Consider the following 22669-nt stretch of genomic DNA (forward strand, 5'->3'; position numbering starts at 1 on the left):
AGCGCGGAGCCAGTGGCTCTCCCTCCCGACATCATCTGAGCCAGGAGCAGACCCACTGCTGGGTCAGACCACCCACCCAGCCTGGGCAAACACAAAAAGCCCCCTGGGAAGGACTGGCCTCCTTTGGTTTTGCTTCCTCTCTCCTTCCTCCCTCCCTGGAGCCCCCAGCAGAAAATCCCTTCCCTGATGGCTCGGAAGCTGGGCTCTAATTGAGTGGAAAATGACAGATACTTTCTTTTGCTATCCCGAGCCCATGCCTTGCTGGCGGTCGTGCCGTGCTGGTTATTAGCAGCCAGCTGCGAGGGGTCACTCTGCATTGTCATTTTCAGTGATGACTGGAAAAGCTTTTCCAGCCCTCTGGCCCCCATCTCTCATTGGTAGGAGATCCAGGCTGCCTTCCTCCTCATCTTGCTCCTGGAAATTGTTTTTGTAATTACATCGTCTGCAAAGGTATCGATATTAATAAAGGTAAGCTGGGGAGGACAAGGTTCTGCAAAGCCCTGCAGACATCAGGGCTCCAGCCCAAGGTAGGAGGAGATGGGAAAGGGGCTGGAGAAACTGGAGCAGAGAGGGCCTGGAGGCAGAGGAAGGTGCCAGGGAGGAATGTCAGTAGCTGCCACCTCCCTCATGATGGCTAAGACAGCATGGAGATATTTGTGGCCCTCCAGGACACAACCCCACCTTCCTCACTTGCATTTCAGCCCAAAAAGCAGGTAGCTGGCATGTGCATCCTCCTGGAGAGGAGGAACATCACCACATCACACTGGCATCCCACCTTGGTGCTTTTCCTCTCGTGTAAGTCTGGGGCAAATGGACAGGAGAAGGTGCACAGCATTAAAAGGAGGAAGGCAGCCTAGGACAGAGCCTTGCTGGCAGGAGTACCTTCCCCAAATCTGCCAGCCATCCCTGTGTGACCTTGGTAAGGTCGTTTGATCCTCCCAGCTCTGGCTCTGGGGTGATTAAGACACATTGCATCTCGGAGGGGCTGCATGAGGACAAACGTGCCCATGTCTGTAGGAAATTCAGAGTCTCTGAACACGGGTATGCAGTTGCCTAGGCAGAAGGTCAGTTCAATTCATACTACTTAGGGAGGCAGAATTAAATTACCTAGACTGACATTTGGCTAAGACATGGAGTTTAATATCCCTCTGCTTATGGAAAATGCCAGGGGATATTTAATGGCCGCAAGGGATCCATTCTAGCACTCATTGGAGAGACGGGATGGGCAACGGGACCCTCCATGCTCCAGGGTCTCAGCTGCCTTTCTGAACCACCAGCTTCATTTTGAGATGTGTCCAACAACAGCAAGGGGCAATGGATAGCTAAAGGCTCGCAGTTAAGCGTGAGCGTGCGGGGCCTTTAGGAAAAGCCGCTCTCCACGGCTCTTCTTGCACGCCGAGACCTCGCTTGGATGTGACGGCCAAAAACCAAGCGGGAAGAGCTGTGTGTTGCCTCCCGGCCAAGTCCCCTACCCCAGGAATGTCTGATGATGCTCCCTCTGCTCTGCGGGATAATATTACATCTGGTTTTGTAGCTGCTTAACCAGTACTCAGCCTAATGCCCATCGTCCATTATTATTACTATTATTGCTTTTATTACGTTACTGCCTGCAGGCCCTCACCGAGGACAGGGCTCTATTATGCTGGCTGATATACAGCCAGACAGTCCCTGCCTCACCATGTGCCCGCTAAATGGAGGTAGACAAAGGCTGGGGAAGGAGGAGCACTCATCCCTGTGTGCGGAGCAGGAACCTGGAAGGCTGCGGAGGATAAAGGACTCCTTGAAGGTCAGATAGCAATTGGGCAGCTGGACACAGCCTGTCGCCCCTCGCTCCTCAGCTGGCCCCTGCGGGACCAGCCCTGAAGTTTCCCAAGAAGACCACAGCGTAATGAAGTCTGTCCTAAGAGACAGGTCTGTCCTCACTGGACGGGTGGCCAGAGGTGCGGTCCCCTCTCCTGGCTCTTGCATCCCCGCCACCTCGGAGGGACATGGCAGGAACAGCTTTGGCTTTGTACTTTTGGAGGGACTGGCACTACTGTGCTTTCTATCCTGGGCAGGAGTCCCATAGACCGGGGGGACACGTGGGGAGGTAGCAGGGACTGATGGTTTTCCCATTAACCCGCGATGCTGTTTGAAGGCTTGCTGTGGCCGGCAGCCCCCCTTCAATGGTCACTCGGAGCCAGGGCAGCCCTTTTCTGCGTGCCAGGGACAGTCTCCAACCTGGAGGAGATTTGGAGGTCACATCCCTGCAAAACAGGAAGGTAACTCCCACCTCAGCATCAAGACACCTTTTGTTTTGCTGTCTTGCAACCCACTGCAGTGGCATCTCTCATTGTTGCCCAAGCACACGTGCCCTGCCCAGCACAACTGCATTTAAGCATCCCTTTGCCGTGGCTCCAGACTGGCACGCCAAAAAGCAGGGCCAGGCTGCCTGCATTACCCCAGGGAGTATCCCATCGCATCCGTCCCCAGCCCAGCACTTTCCTTCCCACTTCCTCACTGCAGAGCCACGGTTCACAGTCATCTGCCTTCGTTCAGCTGTACAGACTTTTTGTTTTGCAAACCGAGCCCGCTGAGCCAGCACTGGATTTATACTTTTCCATATGCGTTTGGACTCCAAATCCCTCTCGATGGAAGCTGATGTCCAGCCCAAGCCCGAGGATTCAAAGCAAGTGGAGGAATTGCACAGCCATCTGGAGTAGCTCAGCACGGCGCAGCCCCAGCAAGTCATCCCTCCTGCCGAGGATAAAGCTGTAAATGGAAAACTGTGTCCCATCTTGCCACAGAGAGGGGTCAAAGGGAGCTGGGAGGTGGCACCAGGCACCCGTGGTCAGGCCATGGGTGCTTGCTCACCAGCCGCTCCCTGAACCTCTGGGAGCATCCTCTGAGCACCGGATGCAGCAGAGATGGAGGAAGCTGTCCAGCCCTCCTTGCACCCGCTGTGACAGAGGGAAGGCGATGGGAGGCTGTCAGAGTGGTGGTGAAGATGACGGTGAAGGAGAATTGCAGCAGGGTGCTGAGCAGGAGGGCTGTGGAGAGGGAGGCAGGTGGTGATGGGCTACGTCTCGGGGGAACAGGGCCAATTCTGGGTCCCACCAAGGCGGCTGGATTGTGACTTCACTTCAGCGGCCCCCACTCTGCCTCACCCACAGCTGAGAAAGCATGTTTGAAAGCATCACAGGCTGGTTTCTCCTAAGAGGAGCAAGCGGTGGTGGTGCAGGGAGAACGTCTTTCCGGGGACAGTTGCTGTGATGCCACCATCGTCCTGGAACAGAGATGGCAGCGAAGGGTGAATACACAATGCCACTTGCAGCAGATCAGCACCACATCAGTGCCTGGTCCCATACAGCTTCAGGCAGAAGGAGAGATACTTTTCATGCCTAGGGCAGGGCTGCAGGCAGCAGGCAGGCAGGCCAGTGAGGCAGCAGCTCACTCGCCACCACCACCTCCTTTCTCTCCCAGGGGAGACAAAGCCCCTGCTTGGACATCACCTCCCACCCGCAGGAGGTGAACCTCTGGGGTTAGCATGGAGGAGAAGAGCTCTAAGTGCAGGGGAGGAGCTGTGCCAGGCAGAGAGAGGCTCCCCACAGCCCCTGCATCCCTGCACCGTGCTCAGCAGTGGAGTTAGATGCTGGCACTTTCACAAGCTACTGCTCAAGGGGGACCATTACTCAGTCCTGAGGTTTTTCAGGCCAGGAGAGATCCATTGGCTGTATTTTGGACCTTGGAGGGGGTTAAGAGCCTTCCCGGGACATGAAGACTCATGTGCATTGCTATTCTTAGAGCACACGGAGAGCCCTCTTCCACCCCAGGCACAGCTGTGTGCCTGGCTCCCTGTGCCCAGCTCCTTCCTGGCTGTGAGAAAAGAAGTGTGGGTGTACCCAAATCTCTGTCTCTGTAGTTTTGCTATTGCAAATTGGGAGTTAGAGCTGTTGGGGTTGAGCAAACCCTTGGCGAGGGGCACGGCTCACCCTGCAGCAGGCAACACCATTCATCACAGCCTGCCTGTGATTTGCTCCCAGCGCTCTAGAAGTAGCTGCAACTTCAAAGCGCATTGCATAGCTCAGAGCCAATTAACATTCACTCGAAATAATTTTCAGGGAGCAAAAAAATATCCCTGTATCCCAAAAGCAGAGCAGGGCTGAGAGAGAGATACCTGGGGTGGAAGATGGCCATGGCACTCCTTCGCCCTTGGCAAATACAAATTGCCAATGCTTTGAATCCCCAGAAACCCAGTTCTAAACCCAAGGGCCAAACTCTGCCACGTTACTGTGAGGTAAGCGGGTTTGAATGCGAGTCAGACTCCAGAAATCAGGAGGTGAGGAAAGTGCAGGGCATGGGCTTGGTGGCCTCCTTGCCCTGACCCAAGTGGGAGAAATGCCCTCTGCCCTAGCTGGGTCGTTTCTGTGTGTCTCTAGCTCTGTCATCTCCTTGACGGTGGTTATTTTGAGCCAGGACAGCCATACCACTGACCTGGACAAGAAAAAGTGATTTGCATCTAATTAGTTTGGGAAAAGGATGCTTTGTGTGTTGGCTGCTCCCCTTGGAAAGCACATGGCGCAAAGCCCAGCCAACTGTGCCGAGGGCTATGCAGAAGGATGCCATGTGCAAAGCTTTACCAGCCACCTTCTTTTCTTCCAGTAAAACCAGACCCTCCAGAGAGCGTGGTGGCCAAACCTGTGCCCAACAACCCTCGGAGGCTCGAGGTGTCATGGCAAAACCCCTCGTCCTGGCCCGACCCTGAGTCTTTCCCACTCAAGTTCTTCCTGCGGTATCGGCCCCTCATCCTGGACCAGTGGCAACACGTAAGAGATGCTGAGCTGGCCGGGATGGGAGGGGGAGGCAGAGCTGGTGGATGGGAACAAGTTGCACTGGAAGCATGTGTTCAGGGACCAAAACCAATCCTGTTCACTGCCCAGGCATCCCAGACCCTTTTCTTCTTCTTCTCTGTCTCTCCTCCTCTCCATCTTTCTTTTAACTCATATTCTGCAGGCTCTCTCCTCTCTGCATTTTCATCCACAGCCCCTATCTACTTCCCATACATATGTTCTATATAAAACCTGCCAACGAGATGTAAAAGGCATTTAAAGTATAAATGTCACCACATTTAAATGCGCCTCTGCCACATTTAGATTTTGAACTGAAGATAAAATACCGCTCGCCGTAACTCAGAGCACAGTCGCAGAGCGATTGCCACGATGTTATCGTATTTCTTACTTTTATTTCTTGTTTCTTTAAAAAAAAAATAGTCAGTGAAATCCTTGGCAGCCTGGAGGACGGATTTCATTTGTTAGCTGCAGGAAGATAACGAACAAGCGTTCTTTTTTTTATTTTTTTCCCCCTCTGTGTGCTGCTTGCATGCTCGGCTTGCGAAGGAAAGCAATCTGCCGCTCGAGGAGAGGTGCTGCTACGCTGGCGTGGCTCATCCCCAGCGCCCTCTGCACTGAGATGGGCCAGGAGAGAGGCGATGAGGTGTTTTCCTTGATAAAGCGTTTTGCTCCCCCCCAAAAAAAAGAAATAGGAGGCAGCACCCGGTCCCCAGGGAGCTCATATGCGTTGTGGAGCCAAGTTGGATTTTCTGCTGTCCAGGTCTTCTTGGGGAGAGAAACAGCTGAGAGAGGGGATGAGAGGCTTTTGGCGAGATGTCAGTGTCTCGGCGACTTCTCATTTTTGCCTTGGTTGGATTTTTTGACGAGGCAGTGCCCCAGGTCGTGTTTCAGATTAAAGCGTTTGCTGATGGCTTTGAAAATTGGAGAACGGTTGGGAGAGGGTGTTGCTGCTTGTCTCTTTGCCCTGTGCTTCCTTCCTGGGAGTGGGAGAGCATCCATGGAGCAGCCCGAGGGATCAGAAAGCAGAGGTGGAGTTTGGACATTAGTTTGCTCTGGGTATTTTTTTCTCTTGGGGGAGAAATGCTCTAATTGTAAACGCCATGAAAAAAGGGGAAGAATTGGTGGGAAATACCAAACACAACATCGGTTTCTTCAAGGTGTGAAACTGTTTTGGAAACAGCTGATGTTTTTACTCTGCCACAGCCTGATCCAGTCAAGCAAATGCAGGGGTTTGCACCCAAAAACAGTGGGAAAGCCAGTGAGCTGCCTCCTGCCTCAGTACCCTCAGAGTGATCGATCCCTCCATCACTGGGTATTAGGTATCGTACTCGCAGGTTCAAGCCATGCCCGTCCCCACACCACAGGGCCTACGAGGGGATGATGTGGCCTCTCCATAAGTGCTCTCGGGCAGGCAGCAATGGTGAGAAATACATGGAGATGTTGGTGACACCAGTGGCAGAGCCACCCTGTCTCTAAAAGGTAGTTCTAGGGCAGTAAAAACTTGGTTTCTTCTATTTAAAGATACCCTGAGCTGTGGAGAGAGCCCGAGGTACCAGCCCGCATGGTGGGTGCAAGGAGAGCTGGGAAGGGCTCATCTCCTGGCATTCCGGGAGGGCACAGCAGTCCTGGGTACCATTTTTAATCAATATCCCCTTGCAAGAGGCACGTCCCCCATCACTGGATGATGGAGAAGTGTGTTTGGGGAATAATTTGCTCAGTGAGCAAGCGCAAGCATTCAGCGAGTGAGGTACCAGCCTTGTTTTCTGACTCTCTGCCCCGCCAGCTGGGTAATGAAAAATCTGATTTGTGGATGATTTGAGGAAAACTGCCACTATTCATCAGATGAATTATTTGCGAAGCCTAACTCAATCAGCTCCCAAACACCAGGGAATGGCAGCCCTGCTGCAGCCAGAGCTGCTCCGACCCCAGACCCCCTTGGCACGCTCGGCCTGCTTAGCCCAGCTGGACAGCCTGCAAATGCAAGGGTTTGCAAGCAAAAATGAGCCCTGCTGATGCCAGCATGCTGGGAGTGTGCCCAAGCCACGCTGAGCTCTGCTTTGCTTCACCTATTCCTTATTGGCATCTTGGGGGGAAGGGGGGGGGATGTTGTTCCTGTTCCCCCAAATTCAGCCAGGAGAGAGAAGGACATGGTTTAGCAGGACCAAACCGTCCAACTTGTCCTGCGGTGGTGGTGTTGAGTCTCTCCTCAAAGGGGGAAGGGCCCTGAGGAAAACGCAGTGGTCACGCATGCCACACTTGCATGAGGGTGTCTGTATTCTTGCTGAGGTGAAGGTCTCCTGCCACAAGCTGCCCCCCATCTTGGCTCTCGCTGTCCCCACTGGCTGCCGGCATGAAAAAGCCATTGCACACAACCTGCTTGCTGACAATCAGGCGTTTTGCGGGTCTGGCAGGGAGGGGACAGGTCTCTGCCAGCAGGCAGGAGGAGCTGGGTAACCTCATGCTCTGGCACATCCCTGTGTGCCCAAGGTACTCACACTGACCCCCATCCCAGCCTCCTCATAGCAATGCACCCATGCACCGGCTGTGGGTTTTAAGCATCTCCTGCCACTCCTTTGGCAGCCCCATGGGAAGCCCAGGATCCCTGTGGGAGCAAACCCACAAGGGAGTACTGGAGACCACCCAGAGCCAGGAATATCCACATGGGCCCTGCTCACACATGGCGTTTCTTGGCAGAAGAAGGAGCTCCCCTTTCTCCCCTCCACCTCCCCTTATCTTTACAGGGTCTGATTTATGCACAGCACCTCGGCAGGCATGAGGCAGGCAGGACCGAATGAGCACTAATAGGATCAGATGGATGTCGAGCTGTTGAATACCGTAGGGCCTGATTCAATCAGTGTCTGCTTTCTTCCAGGCTCTTCCTTTCAGGATTTTAATAATGCCAGGGCTTGGCACCAGAAGATGAAGCCATCCGTGGCGGGAGCGGTGGATCTTATCGAGACCGCCACTGCACAAGCTAGCCGTAAATGCAGTTTCCCCACAAGAGAGAGCCAGGCAATGCTTGGCCCAAGCATCTGCCCCTGTCATGCAATATCTGGGGCTGACCTAGAGTCGGGGGGACGGACACCCTTATCCCCTTCCCCGCACTTTGCAAAATTGAGTTTGAACCCCAGCGTGCTGCTTGTTCAAAAAACTCCCTTTCCCCTGCTCAGCAGTGCCTTTCCCCTCAGGCCACTTAGCAGCGTTCCTGTGGCAGTTTGCTCTGGGAATTATGATGATGTGCTCTGGGAACTGTTATCGTGGAGAGATGATGCTGATGAGTTTCCACGTGAGCGTGTGGCAGGGTGTGTGCTGGATGCTCCTCGCACCATCGTGCCACCTCGCAGCAGCTCCCTCGAACCTGGGCGCGCTGGGCACAGGCATTTCCCAGCTGTTAGGGATGCAGCCATGTGTGTGTCACATCGTGTCACATCGGGTGGCCACCAACTCCTCTCCACCCCGCCAGCGCCAAGCTCGCTCTGAAACTCAAGCAACTTTAAAATCACACTCCTCCCTTTCTGGAAGAGGGGCTGGTGGTGTTTCTCTGCTGCCAGAAGAGAGATGGGATATTTGTAGCCTAAACAGGTTTTTTATTCTCTCCTTTTGGCAGAATCTCCTCTTCTGTCTCCTAAATATAAAACATTAAATGTTTAGGGTATCCTTTATTTTTCTCCTGCTTTTAAGTTTGTAATTCAAGCCAGATTAGCGTGGTTTCCTCTTCTGTTTTATAGCCCCATCCTGGCCCCAAGCGAGCTCTCCTAATGCTCTCAGATGTTCCTCTAATGGCTTACCTAGGCTGGAACTGGATACCCTTTCCTAATGGATTGCTAATAGCCTGTTTCTGGTTTTACAGGCTCCTTCAGTTAACTCGCAACAGCAGCGGTCGCTGCGCACACACATGCGATCTCCCCGCAGGCGCGTCGGCACGCTCACCCCGAGATGCAGACGGGTGGCCAGGCACCGTCCCGAGCATCTTTAGGGAGCCCAGGGCAAATCTTGCACCCAATTTGCTCCCACCTTGTAGCATTTGCTGGAGCAAGATCTCTCCTTTTCCCGACTTTTGAGGGCAGATCTCATGCGCTGAGCACTACCGGCTCGGTGCACATCCCGGGAACGTAGCAGGGCTCAGAGGGTATTTCTTACGCAGCATCAGAGCTGGCGGCCAGGGCGAGGGAGGATTTCCTCCGGTGGGTTGCCAGCAATTTGCAGATGCCGTTGCAAAGTCTAATTGAACCCATTGGCCGTGCTGACAACATGAAATGTTAACGAACCGTGAGGCGGGCTGCGCCTCAGATCTTGAGATTTGCAGTAAAAGGTCATGAGATATTTAAAGCTAATAGTGTGATTGGGTTCTCTTCTTCCTCCTCTGTTTTGGAAGCATTGGAGCCACATCCATGAGCATTTGCAAAGGCTGGGAACGTCCTTCTTTGGAAAAGCAAGCAGAGGTACTTCCACCATTCCGGGATTTTAGGAGCTGGGACTGGAATCGCCAGTGCAGACGTCTGTGCCAGCTCCACTGCTAAGCAGCTCTCATCCAGGCAAATGATGGAGATTTGGGGACAGGAATGGGCAATTTGTGGGTATTGCCAAATATTTAGTGTTTGGGTTTGCAGGTGTGAGGAGAGCATGGTCTTCTGGGCTGGCCATCATCACTTACGTGTTGGAGGTGGCTGCCAGGGTGGGCTCAGGCTCATCTTCCAAGGCAAAGCAACGTATTTCAGTCAAATAGGTGTCTGTGACTGTCTCTGGAAGCTCCTGCCTTGGGGCAGCCTGAAATAACCTGAAAGCGTGTTTTAATATGTATCCTGCCTGCGACACGGGCAAGGGGGGGGGATGGAGCTGGGGAAGGCAATTAGTGCCACCACCTGCTACAGCTGCATCCCCGCTGGTGTGGCAGCAATGTCACTTTTTGCGGCGGGCACGCTTCTTCGCACCCATTTGCATCCCCCCCACCCTGTACCTCTGCCACTTTGGCTGCGCTCCCCCTCTGTGCAAGGCAACCTTGGCAGGGAGGTCACCCTGAGTGAGCTGGGTTACAGCTTCACGCCTGGTAGCTTTTATTGCAGCACTTCTCTCCCTTCCCATCCTGGCTGCAAAGTCAGTGATTAAAAAAGAAGGGAAAAAAAAAATAGGTGGGAGCAAAATGTTGAGGCTGTAATAGTGTCGCTCACAGCTCAGCATGGGACTGGAGCAGAGTGTCTCAGAGGAGGCTGGAGGTAGAAAATGCTCAGAAATCACCTTTTCTGTCCCTCCCAGCTTCAGGGATGGAGCTGGGCTTGGGACCCTTGGCTAGCACTGCCTGAGTGTTCTCAGGCCCCTTGGGAACTGCTAGCGACCTACAAGTACTGAGCCTCCAGAGGCAGCCCTGACGGCGCCGCTGAGCAGCAGAGCACACGTGTGCTCACCTACATGCTCGCACAGCTGCCCATGGGCAGGATGGTGCTGGCAAGCTTAGCCTTCCCTGCCTGCAAGCAGACCGTGCCAGGCAGGTGCTCCTACCCACACACAAGCTGCACCCGTCCGCTTTCACCCTTCGCTCACCGGGGTCACCGGGTTTACGGGCATCAGCACTGTAAATACATCTGCGGGCAACAGATGCTGGTGCTGGTCAGGGTTGGAGCTGGTGCTGGGCAGCCTGAGTATCCCCAATTCCATCCTCCCAGCAGCCGCAAGCAAAAGCGAGCTGTGCCAGTTGTCGCTTGGCAGGAAGGGACAGTGCATCCGGAGAAAGAGTCTCATTATTAATGAGCTTACGGCTCTGCTCTCAGAGATGCTCTTTATTTTAAGCCAGGAGGGAGCTGTTCGGCCCCATCTGGTGTGACACGACCCAGGCTGCAGAGGAGCCCTGCCATAACTCCCTCCCAGACCTGCAGCAGGGCTGAGCTATGCACAGCAGTGGCACAGCAGCCTTTTCGGGGCGGCGGGGGGTGTGACAGCAGGGACCACAGCTCAGACCCTGCTGGGCTCCTCCACTACCTGGCTGGCAGAGAATAGGGGGGGTGTCATTCACTTTTCCCAAACTTTTAGTTATTCCAGAGCCTGAGCAGAAAGTTTTGTCTGGGGTTAGCCCAAGTGATTCCTGCGGCACTGTGGAAGGAGGAGGTATTTGGGGGCTCATTTATTAGTAATGAATGTCAGACCTATTTGCTCTCCAGACGTGGCTTGGAAAGGGAAAAAGCAAAACGTTTCTTTTCCAGTTGGCGACACCTTTTCCCACGCCGCAGCAGCTGTTTGTGGCAACCCTCCTGCGCTTCCCATCAGTGGGGTGGCTCACTTGGGGGCTGGTCCCACTTTTGGTTTAGCCTGTTCCCCAGGGCAAGTGGGAGCCTGCTGGGACCCTCTGAAACAGCAGCTGCTTGAGTAGCAAAGCTCCTTGCAGCCAGGTGGCAGGATCTGACCACTTGTTGCAGGGAAAAGAGGCTGAAAGAGGGGAAATTGAGCCCACTGGCATGCCCCATCCCCCCCCCAGTTCCTGTTTCCCCCATTATCCAGGATAAACCGGGGAGCATCCGGGAGTGGGGGAAGCTGTGAGAATGCAAGATGCTTGGCAGACTCGGGCTGTGCTCTTTCGAGGGGTTTCCTTCGGCATTCCCCCGCTCGCTGTGGGTGGCACAGGCTGTGTTGGGTAGGTCATTTTCACCCTCGGATAGCAGGAGTACTCCTTTTATTTTGGGGAAGGCAGGACCATTCAGGCTCCATACAACACCTGGGACAGGCACGCGGTCTCTGTCCTGCCGTGCACAGAGGAGGTGCATCCCTGCCGTGGGATTGAGGAGTGCCAGCCCCCCATCCCCACATTGCATCGCCAGCTTCCTGGCAGCGGAGCACCCCCTTTCCACTCCAGGAATCATGCTGGGGAGCCAGAGGTGTCAAGAAATGGAAAGCAGAGCCACAGCCGCCACAAAGGAGCCGGCAAACATATTTTCATGTGGGATGCAGAGAAGGAGGCGTCTGATCCCCCCTTCTCCCCCTCTGCCTCCTTCCAACACACACCAGCCCACAGCCCAGCTGCCAGGGCAGGGAGGGTTGGGATTTTCTTCCCCCCCCCATCCCCTCCAAAAGGCCATCTGGGCTTCAGACCTGCCTGTGCATCACCCGCTTTGCAAGTAATTGCTACCTGGTCGCCCTGAACCAGGAGCAGAGCCCGGGTGAGAACAGCGCACAGTGACCTTTTTTACTGCCGGAGCACCTTGGCAGGGTGGGCTGAGGCCAGCGGGAGCAGGGGGGAACCCGGGAGGGGGAGGACTGGCTTCCTTAACTCCTGCTGTGCCAATCACTGGAAGGCAGTGCCACCACACTGCAGGCAGGGACTGGGATGAGGGTACACATGGATGTCCCCTGCTGGGGTGCATGGTGTGGATGTCCCCAGTCCTCCAGCACATGTGCAGGGGGACCAGCATGAACAGGGAGAAAGCCAAGTGCCAGGAAATCCTCCCCTCCACCTGCCCTGGGTGTCTGTCCCTGTCCCATCAATGTGGCACCGGCCCCTAGGCCCATCCTGGTGCTCGGGGCTGTGGGTGGGCACTAGCTGTCCCTCGGCAGCCCCTTTATCTTTCCAAGCAGGCTGATGGGGGTATGTGGCCATGGCAGGGAATCTCAGCAAGCTGTCGGCTGAATTACTGTGTTCAAGGGCTTTTTTTCATTTCTCTCTCTCTTTTTTTTTTTTTTTTTTTGCAATGCTAATAGCTCTGCATTGCACTGCCTACTGATCCCTCATTAATCTGGGCAGTGCTTCACAGCCAGCCGGAGTGACTTTTGGCAGGTGCACAAAGGCAGGCAGCGACCTGCAGACCCTCCTAGCCAAAAAAATTACCATGCGCAGCCTTCCTCCAACTTTTGTCTCTGTGTGGCGGGGACGCGGATTAAGGAATTTCTCCCTCCGCCTTTGATGCTGTGTGTCCATCCGTCCCCCCACGCCCTCCCCAATGTCCCCCCCACCAACCAGCTCTCCTTGTCTGTGTCCAGTTGGACCCGGTCCCTGTGTGCTTTCCCATCCTGCTGATGCACTTGTTTGCTGAGCCACAGGCACCCACCCAGGGACATTCTCTCCCACCATGGCAAATGTTGGATGTGTCCCACAGCTGCCCAGCTCAGAAGTGCTGCATGCAGACATTGCATGTGGTTAGAGATGGATCCTGTTGTCTACACCTTCTCTTTTTGTCTGCTTTCTAAAGAGGAGCTTAGGGCAGCATCCTCCCAGGTCCTACAAGGAAGATCCTCCAAGTCATCCAGCCTGATCCTGGGGGAGCACCAACCCCAGACAAGGCACAGCCTTGACCCTATTGTGCCTGTGACACCTCATCTGCAAACACTCAGCTGCAGGCTGGCTGCAGCTGGGGAGAGGCAGCAGTAGCTCCCAAGGGGAAGCGCTCAGCTGAGACGGCTCTTTGGGATGGAGAAAACACTCTGGATGGAGCAGCATCCTGGCCAGGCCAGCGGGACCTCAGCCTCAGCTGGGCTGCCCACAGGTTGCTTGCTTTGGGGCTCAGAGAGTGGCCAGGGGGTCTCAGAGAATGCTGAAAGACCTAGAGACACCCACACACAAGCCCTATAACCCCAGCATCTTTCCGAGCCCTGTGCTCATTCACTTCCAAGGCACCTCTAGTCCAGCACAGAGCAAGATGGGAGAAACAGACTTGCAGGAGGGCTGGCAGCTCACCCAACAAGTTTTTTTAATTGTCATTACAAATTTATTGACATTGCCATCCAAAGTGGTGGATGCTACCAAACGGCCCTGAGCTAATGCCATCCAGGCAGGTCCCCACTGCGTGACATGCACAGTGCTGCACGTGCGTCCCATCCTGGTGTGCCCGCGAGCAGCACACCTGTGAGCAGTGACTGGAGCTGGTGACAGAGGTGTGAATCCCAGGATGTGGGTGGCAGGGACAGCCTCACCATACTGTGAGGCTGTGGGAAGATGCCCTGCCAAGCCTGGTTGGCTGGAGCTTGGTGGAGTTGGTGGGATGAGTTGGAGGATGCGCAGCCATGTCCTGCAGGAGGAGGGACCAGCATCCTCCTCATCTTCTTTCCTCATCCTTCCTTCTGCCCAGACCTCACAGGATTTCAGTTTTCACCTATCCCATAAGTGAAATGGTCCAAAACCCTTTTCCCACAGGATGGGCTGTGCCCAGCCCCAACACAGGAGCAGCCACCCCCCTGGTATAGACTGTGCTGGAGCCCTATGAGCTGCTAAACAGGATTGCTCTCAGCCTGACCCCATTATCTGGACAAGAGGCAGCACCTGGGACCGCAGGGCTGGCTCTCAGTTTCTTCAGCATGCTGGAAACTCAGGGAGACCCTTCTCAGAGCCCCACTGGGGCCACTGGGCTCATCTACTCCCCATGCCACACTCCCTCCAGCCAGGCTCTGACCTCGGACCCCCTTGTCAGGCACCCTGAGCAGCTTCCCTCATGCCAACAAGGTCAGACCCGATGGTGAGACCCATGGCGTGGTGGGAAGGTGTCCCCTGGATGGTAGGGATGGACTCGATGCTTTGCTTGATGGTAGCTCAGGGCTTAGGCACGTCTCAGCTTGGCACAAGCCCTAGAGTGAAACCATTGGCATCTCCTACATGCATCGCACTGGCGCTGTGGGTGCCAGCCCCAGGTCAGTGGTGTGAGGAGAGGCAGGACTCGGCCTCCCTCCATCCAGCCCCAAAATCTGCAGTGGTGGGGCAGATGCACACCTTTCTCTATGCCGCTCCCCGCCGAGGTTTAGTAGCAGCTTCACGCCTCGCGGGAGGCAGGAGGCCCTTTGCTCCCTGATGGCTGTGGGGGAACATGGCCAGACCTGCCTCCAGATGTGCTCCAGATGTGGGACTCCTGCAGGCTCAGGCCGGGTGGTGTGAGCAGCTGGGAGCGCAGAGCGCGAGGGCTCTGCTGTGCTGGGCGGCAGGCTGGATGCGGCTCTGGGTGAGGGAACAGGGAAGGAAAGGCTCTTGCCCAAAGCGAGAAAGCCAGAGTCCCCTCTCCCTGGTAGAGATTCGCCAGAGCGGCTGTAAAAGCCGGGGGGGGGGGGGGGCTGCAGTTTGAGTGCCAAAGGGATTAAATCTGTGCTAGGATGTTGTGTGTGCTATACAAGGCGGGACTGTAAAAGGACTGGGTCTTTCTCAGGGTGGGGTCCTGCTTTTTGGGTACCCCTGCAAGCAGCGGGGTGATGAGATTAACGACTCCAGCTGCTGGCCAGGCCACCACGCACGGCTCTGGTGTGTGCACATCGCTGTGTGTGTAAAGCCGCTGTGCCAGGGCAGTCTTGTCCCACAGGTGGATTGGCCCAGGTACCCCTGGGCACCCCAGTGGTGCAGCTTTTATCTCTTTGGGCTTTGGGTTGTGATCAAGGACCAGACAGTTTTAGGCTCCATCTTGCTCTTGTCGTTGAACTGAGTTCTTAATAAAACTCAGTTGTTGATGCTCCCTGGGGCAGTGGGATCCTGTGCCTGACCTTCTCCTGGGTGGCTGGGGAGATGTGGATGACCCCACGCACGTTTTGCCATTAAGTTCTCCCTGCTCCTGAAGTGCCCCTTGTTCTGCTCAAGCTTGAGCCCCTGGCTGGGCACTGGCACTCTCAGATGGGCTGTGTCAGACTCGCACCATCCATCATCCCCCCAGCATCTTTATTATCAACATGTGTCTGGAGCAAAGGTGATTTGTGTCAGCCAAGGCATGGGGGAAGAACAAGGGGTGACCCTTGTCCCCCCGTGCCATGCACAGGCAGCACAAGGAGGGAACAAAGCTGGCAGTATGTTGGTCCTCAGCCTCAGAGACTGGGTGGAGGGCAATCTCCCATGCAGCCTTTGCAGGATGCTCTTGCCCTGGTCCCTTCTGTGCCCTCAGAACCCCACGGCCAAGCCTGGCTCCATCCCTGGAAGGTCATTTGGGTACTGAGCCCTCCTTCTCTGTCACCCAGACGTGTTTGCTCCCTGGTGGCCATGCAATGGTGGTGCATTTCTGCTGAGCACCTGCATCCCCCTGTCCTTGAGCCAAGTTCCAAGCAGATCTGAGATCACCAGGAGGTGCAGACACAGTCTGGGGTTAAACCATTGCACCAGCAGCTGCATCCCCAGGAGGACAGCAGGACCTCCCAAGGCCCAGGCAGTGGTGACAAGAGAATAGAGGGAATTTTTCTAGGAAAGACGGATAGACACGGTTTGATCCTTGTCCAAGGGCCCAGTCAGAGGGCTGCAAGCCCAGCTGGTGCGGTGCCAGTGAAGCAGAGTGGCCGGCGGCATGCTGGTGGAGTAGCCTCCTCCCGGCACTGGCGAGGATGCCCAGAAAGCGAGCGCGCACATGCCAGCCGCTGCCCTGGATGTTGGATGTCCGGCTCCCAGCCGCCCAACATGTCGGAGCGGAGGCTGCCTGCACATCTGCTAGTTTCTGGTGACCTCTAGAGGAAGCCGCTCAACTCCAGCTCCGTGAGTTTGGGAGCAGGACGCGGTCTCACCAGACCTTTGGCTTAGCTGCAGGAACATTCTCCCCCTGCATCCCTGTCTTTGGATCGTGGCTCTGCCCAAAACCCCGTAGCACTTGCCTAACTGCTGCAAAAGTCTTGTAATTATCCTCTAGCCGAGCTAAACATGCTGAGCATCCTACACCTTCCTGATACTGGGGGTTTCTCTGACCACCCTCCCCTCCCTCAGGTCGAGCTGTCGGATGGGACATCACACACCATCACGGACGCCTATGCTGGCAAGGAGTACATCATCCAGGTGGCGGCCAAAGACAACGACATTGGCACATGGAGCGACTGGAGCGTGGCTGTCCATGCCACCCCCTGGACAGAGGAGCCCAAGCATCTCACCACGGAGGCCCAGGTCACAGGTAAGAACCGCACCTCAGTACAGACAGACTGTGCCTGCAGCCGGGGGGAACCCAGGAGCCCTTGCTGAGGGTACCTCTGTCTGCCTCCATGCAAATTTCATCCCCAGCCAAGGAGATCCCCCAGCACCTGGAGGGGCTGCAGCCCTTCACCCTACACTTCACACCCCATCCACGGCCGAGTGGCGGATGCAACCATGGCCCGAGGGGTCCTGACTCAGCTCACCTGGCTCCGGCATCCTCCTTGCCAGGATGCTTGGAGTGTGACAATGAAGCTTGGGGTTTTGCTGTTTTATTATTATTATTATTATTATTATTATTATTATTATTATTATTATTATTATTATTATTATTATTATTATTATTATTATTGTTATTGTTATTACTCCCTGGAGCACGGCTCCCCTCCAGCCCTCCCTCTCCAGTCCTACCCCCTCCACACCTCCAACCCCACACAATGGCTTGGAGCAATGCCAATTCAAAATAAAAGCCACAAAGTTAACAAGCCTCTGTTTCTAGGAAAGAGCTGGGACTGTGTCCAAATGGGCGTTATCAGCCCTCCATTTCCCAGAAGGGCTGGAGTGGACCCTGCACCGGTTCCCCCGGCTGGCACCGGCGATGGGGCAGGGAAAGCTCTGGTGTGCAGGCAGCAGCCAGGCTTCTACATCAGGGTCACGGGTGTGAGCTGGCCAGATGTGCGGAGCGGGGGGGTGCGCAGGCCCCCTGCCCTCCAAGCTCTATCCCCGCTATGTGTGCAAACCCCGGCAGGTGTGTGCAAGTCGTGTGCTGTCGGAGCCGTGCAGGAACCTCCATAGGCCCTGGCGATGCTCCATGCATGGAGATGCAGTGGGTACAAGCCCTGCTGCTGGCGGGTGCAGGTGCCCCCTACACAGAGGCACCCCCCCTTGCAGAAACAGCACCCAGTAGAGCACCTGGGGATTCAAGCAGCATCAAGGATTTGCAGGCCTTCGTCCCCGGGGGGATAAACCCCCTCCAGGAGTACTGGCACACCACGCTGGTGTCAGGGTGTGGGGTTTGCTTCTGCATCCGCCTGCATCGTGCCAAATGCAAATACCACTTCCAACGGCACCTCCCTGCTCCCCGAGCATGGGACACACGTGTTCCTCACACATGTCTCTGTGCATGCAGCTGGCTGCAGCCCTGCAGGGCTGATGTGGGACACCCTGGCGCCGAGGCTGAGTCTCGCCGTGAGGCCTCAGTAGGGTCCAAAAGACGCCGAGACAGATGCCCTGTGGCCCCCAGCATCCCCTGCAGATTGTCCAGCCAGGGGCACTCTGGGACCTTCTGGATGCGACCGAAGCCACCCATCCACGCCCTCCTTGCAGTCCTGCAGCCCTCCGTGGGGACAGACATGGCATCCGGTTTTGTACAGAGGAGGGCAAGCACTGCCACAGCCATGTCTAGGGCATTCCCTGGGTTGGGGGGTGCTCTGCTTGGTGGTGCAAGCATCTCCAAGCAGTAGGTTCAGTGTCACACCAGGGTAAGTCTCATGGACCACACCATCCCCTTAGTCAGCCCTCCCAGCTCAGCCCTAGCATCACATGGCAGTGAGAGAGGCAGTTTGGGAATGACACGGTGCTGTGTCCCCACTGATGGAGGAGTGGGTCTATCCCTACGGGACCCATCTCAGGGCATCCTGGCACCCCTCGCCATCCACTCTCTCTCCCCACAGAGACAACGAGTGCTAGCACCTCCTCTTTCATGCCGCCCCCCACCACCAAGATCTGCGACAAGGGGGCCGTGGTGGGCAGCGGGGCTGTGGCAGTGTGTTGGACAGCTGGACTGGTCTTGGCTGCCTATGGTGTCCTCTTTATTTAGTGAGTATCTCCCGAACCAGGGGTGTGAGAGATGGGATGTGGGTGTTGGGAGGAAGCAGGAATATGGGGACCCCAGGGGCTCCAGCGTGGTTGGGAAGGGGATGCTCCAGCCAGGCTGTGGGTGAAGAGCATTGAGAATGAGCCATTTGGGTTTTTCTTGCAATTTTTTGTAAATGCACCAGATCTGGCTGCTTTTCCAGATTGGATGTTCTGGTGGAGATCTCAAAAACAGCTTTTCAAACATTTTCTGCAAAGCCCGCAAAGTCATCGGTCTTCAATGCCTCATTGTCAACAGACTTCCCCAGTCCCCACTGCTGATTTTTTGAGAGGCAAAGAAACCACGTGAAAGTCTAAGACCTTAGTGTAGTGATGACAGCAAAATTGTCCAAGATTAGAAAATTCAAAGATGCATCTCAAAAATGTCCTTGGGCAGGGTCCAATCCTGGGAGGAGGAGGTGGAGATGATGGGTTTAGGGACCTGGATTCTGGGAGGGGTGAATTCTGCTCGGCATGCCCCCTGGGTGGCCAGCCACGGCTGGGTCCAGAGCAGGACCAGTGACCCCTCTCCTCTCCGCTCACAGATCCCTGTCCGTACGTCCGTCAGTCGCAGCCCAGCGCAGACGCCCTCCCACCACCCACCGCCGCCACCGTCCCCCCACCCCACCACCCACCTCCCGGATTGAGTCTCTTATCTCTTCGATTTTGCACACGTTGAGGACGTATCACGCTTGTCGCCATCGCTTCGGAGGAGGACAGAGCCGCCGCCGTCCCCTGGGGAGCCGCGAAATCCTCTCCCAGCTTGGAGCGAGGAGACGCACTTGTCCCCCTAACCCCATCCCCATCTCCCTCTCCCCAGCAAGGCGAAGCGAGCCCGGGCACTGCGCTGCAGCTGAGGACCCCGCTCATACAGCTAACCCCCCCCAAGCCAAAGACGTGCCCGCCACCCCACCACCCACCCTGGGTGACAGAGAGCGTGACGGCGCACCGAGCAAAGGGGATATGAAAATGGGGGGGGTGGTGAGGGGAATGATGCTCCCAGCTGTGTACCCCCCGACAGCAGAAGGGGGTCCCCCAAGGACTGGACTCGCTCCTTCAAGCTCTTGACCACTTGGCGAAGCTGGAGGGATGCACAGGTGGGGGCCTTGGTCTATCCGAGGGGATGACAGAGAGGAGAACTGGTGGCTTTCACAAGTGTGGTGGGGAGCAGGGAGCTGGCAGGGTTTTAATGGGAAAAAAAAGGAAATGAAACACCAATAAAATCCCCTTGCCTCTTGCCAAGCCCCTGGTAGAGCTGCCCCTCCAGCTCCCCTCCCCGCAGCACCCTGCAAGAGCCTTCGCCACCCCCAACCCCATCCCCACATCACCCCAAACTTTTAACTGCATTGGATACAGGGAATCGCCCCCGTTGATGTTAGTCTCATTCTCCAACAAAAGCAGAATAGCTCTGCTGTTGCCTTTAGAGCTGGAGCCCTGCAGACCTGTCCCCCGCTGTCCCCAGCTGTCCCCGTGCCTGCTCTGCTCTCCTCCTCATCCTGCCCCAAGCCCTGTTTTGTAAAGACACCTCCTCTTGCTCCCGCCTGGACCCAAGCGCAGTATTTAATACCGTACGTCCTAGTATTCCCACTGTTGACATGCTGTATTTGAATTTTTTATAGATGTATATATATAAAAAAAAAAAAAAGAATCAAAAAAAAACAAACCAGAGGGGATAAAAAAAAAAAGTTCACAAAGACAATGCACACACGCACACACACACGCACCAGGAGAGACGGTCTTCATTAAATGATCATTTCATGATGACTGGCAGCTCTGGGTGTTATTTTCCCTCTGGCTGGAGCGGGTGGGTTCGTCCGTCTGCTCTCATGCGTGGTGCTGTCTGTGATGGGGAGGACACGGGGATAGCGGTGAGGGGGACACAGACACCCTGGAGCCTGCCCTGGGGCTTGAGCCCATAGCATCACCTTGCCAGGGGGTGGCGGAACACCAGAAACTGGCCTTCAGGACATCCTGAGAAGGTGCAAGGGGGATGCCTACCCCTAGAAACCCCTGGTGATGTAAAGGCGATGGTTGTCACCATCCCATGTGACACTCGTGCTGTGATGGGGAGGTGCCACATGTCCCTGTTCATGGGCCCTTGAGGATCCCATGTGTCCCCGAGCTCTGGCGGCACCAACAGCTCTCAGAGAGGCAGAAGGATGGAGACCTGCCTGCACCTCTCTGCAGCCTGGAGATGACACGTAGTCCCAATTAATGCACTTTCCTTGTCTGATTAATAATTTCATGTTAAGAAAATGTCACTGGCCCAGATGCTCTGAATTAAACTTCCATCAGGGCAGGGCTCACATGGACCCGGCACAGGAGCAATGGGTTCAGCAAAGCACACTGCGTCAGGGTCTGGCCTCTCCCTATGCACGTTGCTTGTGAACATCAACTGAAGCATAGATGTCATCGAGCTGCAGTTCATCCCAGGAGTGGGGGGGGGATCTCTTTTTTTTAAGCAAATTGCCTGCCCAGTGCCCAACAGCGTTTCTCCAGCTGGGAGAGGGATGGGTGGGTGGGTGGATGGATGGATAGATGGATGAGTGGATGGATGGGTAGGTAGATGGATGGATGGATGGACAGATGGGTGGAGGTGAAATAGCCACAGCCCTGGCTCTGCAAAGCCTGAAGGCAGCCCCAAGCTGAGCTCTTGCTCCCACCAGGCACGTGCTATGATTTTCACCGCGCCAGGGTTTTAAGAGAGGAGATCTCAGTCCTATGCAGCCCTGTCTCCAGCGCAGCCACGCCGGCAGCAGCGGTTCCCCACGTGCTGGCTTGGTTCACTGGTTAATGTTCCATTACCAGACAACATGCCTCCATCATTTATTAATGTTTCATTAGTGTTAAAAACATCTGGTAATTAATTATGCACTAATTATGGATTCACAGCACTAAAAGCCAGGGTAATCTACCATAGCAGATGGCTCTTCGGGGCAGGGGGAAGGGACAGCTCTTAGCAGAGATGAAAATGTCAGGCCCAGCCCTTGCCTGGGGGAAGCATCCCAGACAGACAAATTGCCTTCATCTCCGCCCAGGATCTCCTTGCCTGGTCCAGAGGCATGTTGTCTCAGGTTATAAAGCAGAGGAAACCTGTCCCTCTCAAGCTGTTTCAGGGACCGAGGGAGCGATGCTCCTGCTGCCCAGGGCAGCTGTATGAGAAGCCATCCCAGGGCAGTGGCTTTTGCACACAGCCCCAGGCACCCTCCGGCTTCTGGAGCTGAAACTGGGATGCCGTTCGTCCATCAGCCCCTCCGCCATGGCTGGCCAGGTGACGCCACAGTCCATAAAGCAAGGGGTGTCGTAAAAGCCCTCTCGTCAAGTGCCCCGGCAATATTACGTACAGATGTGCAGAGACGTTTCGAACTGGGGAAGGCCCCAGGGGAGCATCCCTGCCAAGCAGAAAATCCATCCACTTAGCAGTATAAATCCATACAGGAAGAAAGAGGGAATTACAGCACTCGGAGAGACCTGTGCATCGCATAACCTGAAATCCAATACATCAGCTGGGCGCAACGGCTCCCTGCATCTCCCCAGCACGTACGTGGCAGTAAATCCCACCTTAGGTGTTGTTTTCGGCTGTTGCTGATGCGAGAGCAGCCTTGCACGGAGCTCCCCAGGCTCTGCGAGAGAGATCAGAAGTGCGGCTGGGAAGCAGGAACTGTTTCCTGGCCACGAGGCCTCATAGGAAGCAGAAAGCCCCCTCGCTTCAGCGACGGGCTGAGCACGACGTGGGTCTGAATTGCCACACCTCCTGCATCCTTGCCCGAGGCAGGTGCCAGCAGAGATGTCATCCTCCCCAGCCCAATAGCCGCAGAGGCTCCTTGCTCCCATACCAGCCTTCCAGGAGCCTGGAGCACTCAGGTGACAAAAAGCAGCCTATTTATCACAAATTAGTCTGACAGGGCTGAGTCGTCAGGCTTCAATGGGGCAACACATTTCGGCAGAGCAGCACACATGCTGTGTGTTTCGGCTCCGGCAGAGTATTAGACAGTCCCAGGTGAGAGCAAGTAGGCAGAGGGATGTGAAGGCAGACTCGGCAGCCAGGAGAGCACACTGATAGCTACGCAGCCAGACGCAAACATGAGAGCATCTTACCAAGCCAGGTGGAACATGCCAGGTGGGATCCATCAAGTCAGCTGACAGAGCTGCTGCT

At 55.5% G+C, this 22669-nt stretch overlaps 1 protein-coding gene across 1 annotated transcript in view; it reads left to right on the forward strand.

Annotated features, from left to right (window-relative positions):
• The window catches only part of CNTFR (ciliary neurotrophic factor receptor), a 212111-nt gene extending 193633 nt beyond the window's left edge, over positions 1-18478 (forward strand). Inside the window, exons 7-9 of the mRNA XM_086629731.1 lie at positions 4642-4805; positions 16462-16642; positions 18333-18478. Coding sequence (XP_086485857.1) covers positions 4642-4805; positions 16462-16642; positions 18333-18478 — 491 coding nt within the window. The remainder of the gene's footprint in view (positions 1-4641; positions 4806-16461; positions 16643-18332) is intronic.
• Positions 18479-22669: the final 4191 nt, after the last annotated feature.

Source organism: Tauraco erythrolophus, chromosome Z (assembly GCF_009769465.1).
Source record: "Tauraco erythrolophus isolate bTauEry1 chromosome Z, bTauEry1.pri, whole genome shotgun sequence".
NCBI classification, from domain to species: domain Eukaryota; kingdom Metazoa; phylum Chordata; class Aves; order Musophagiformes; family Musophagidae; genus Tauraco; species Tauraco erythrolophus.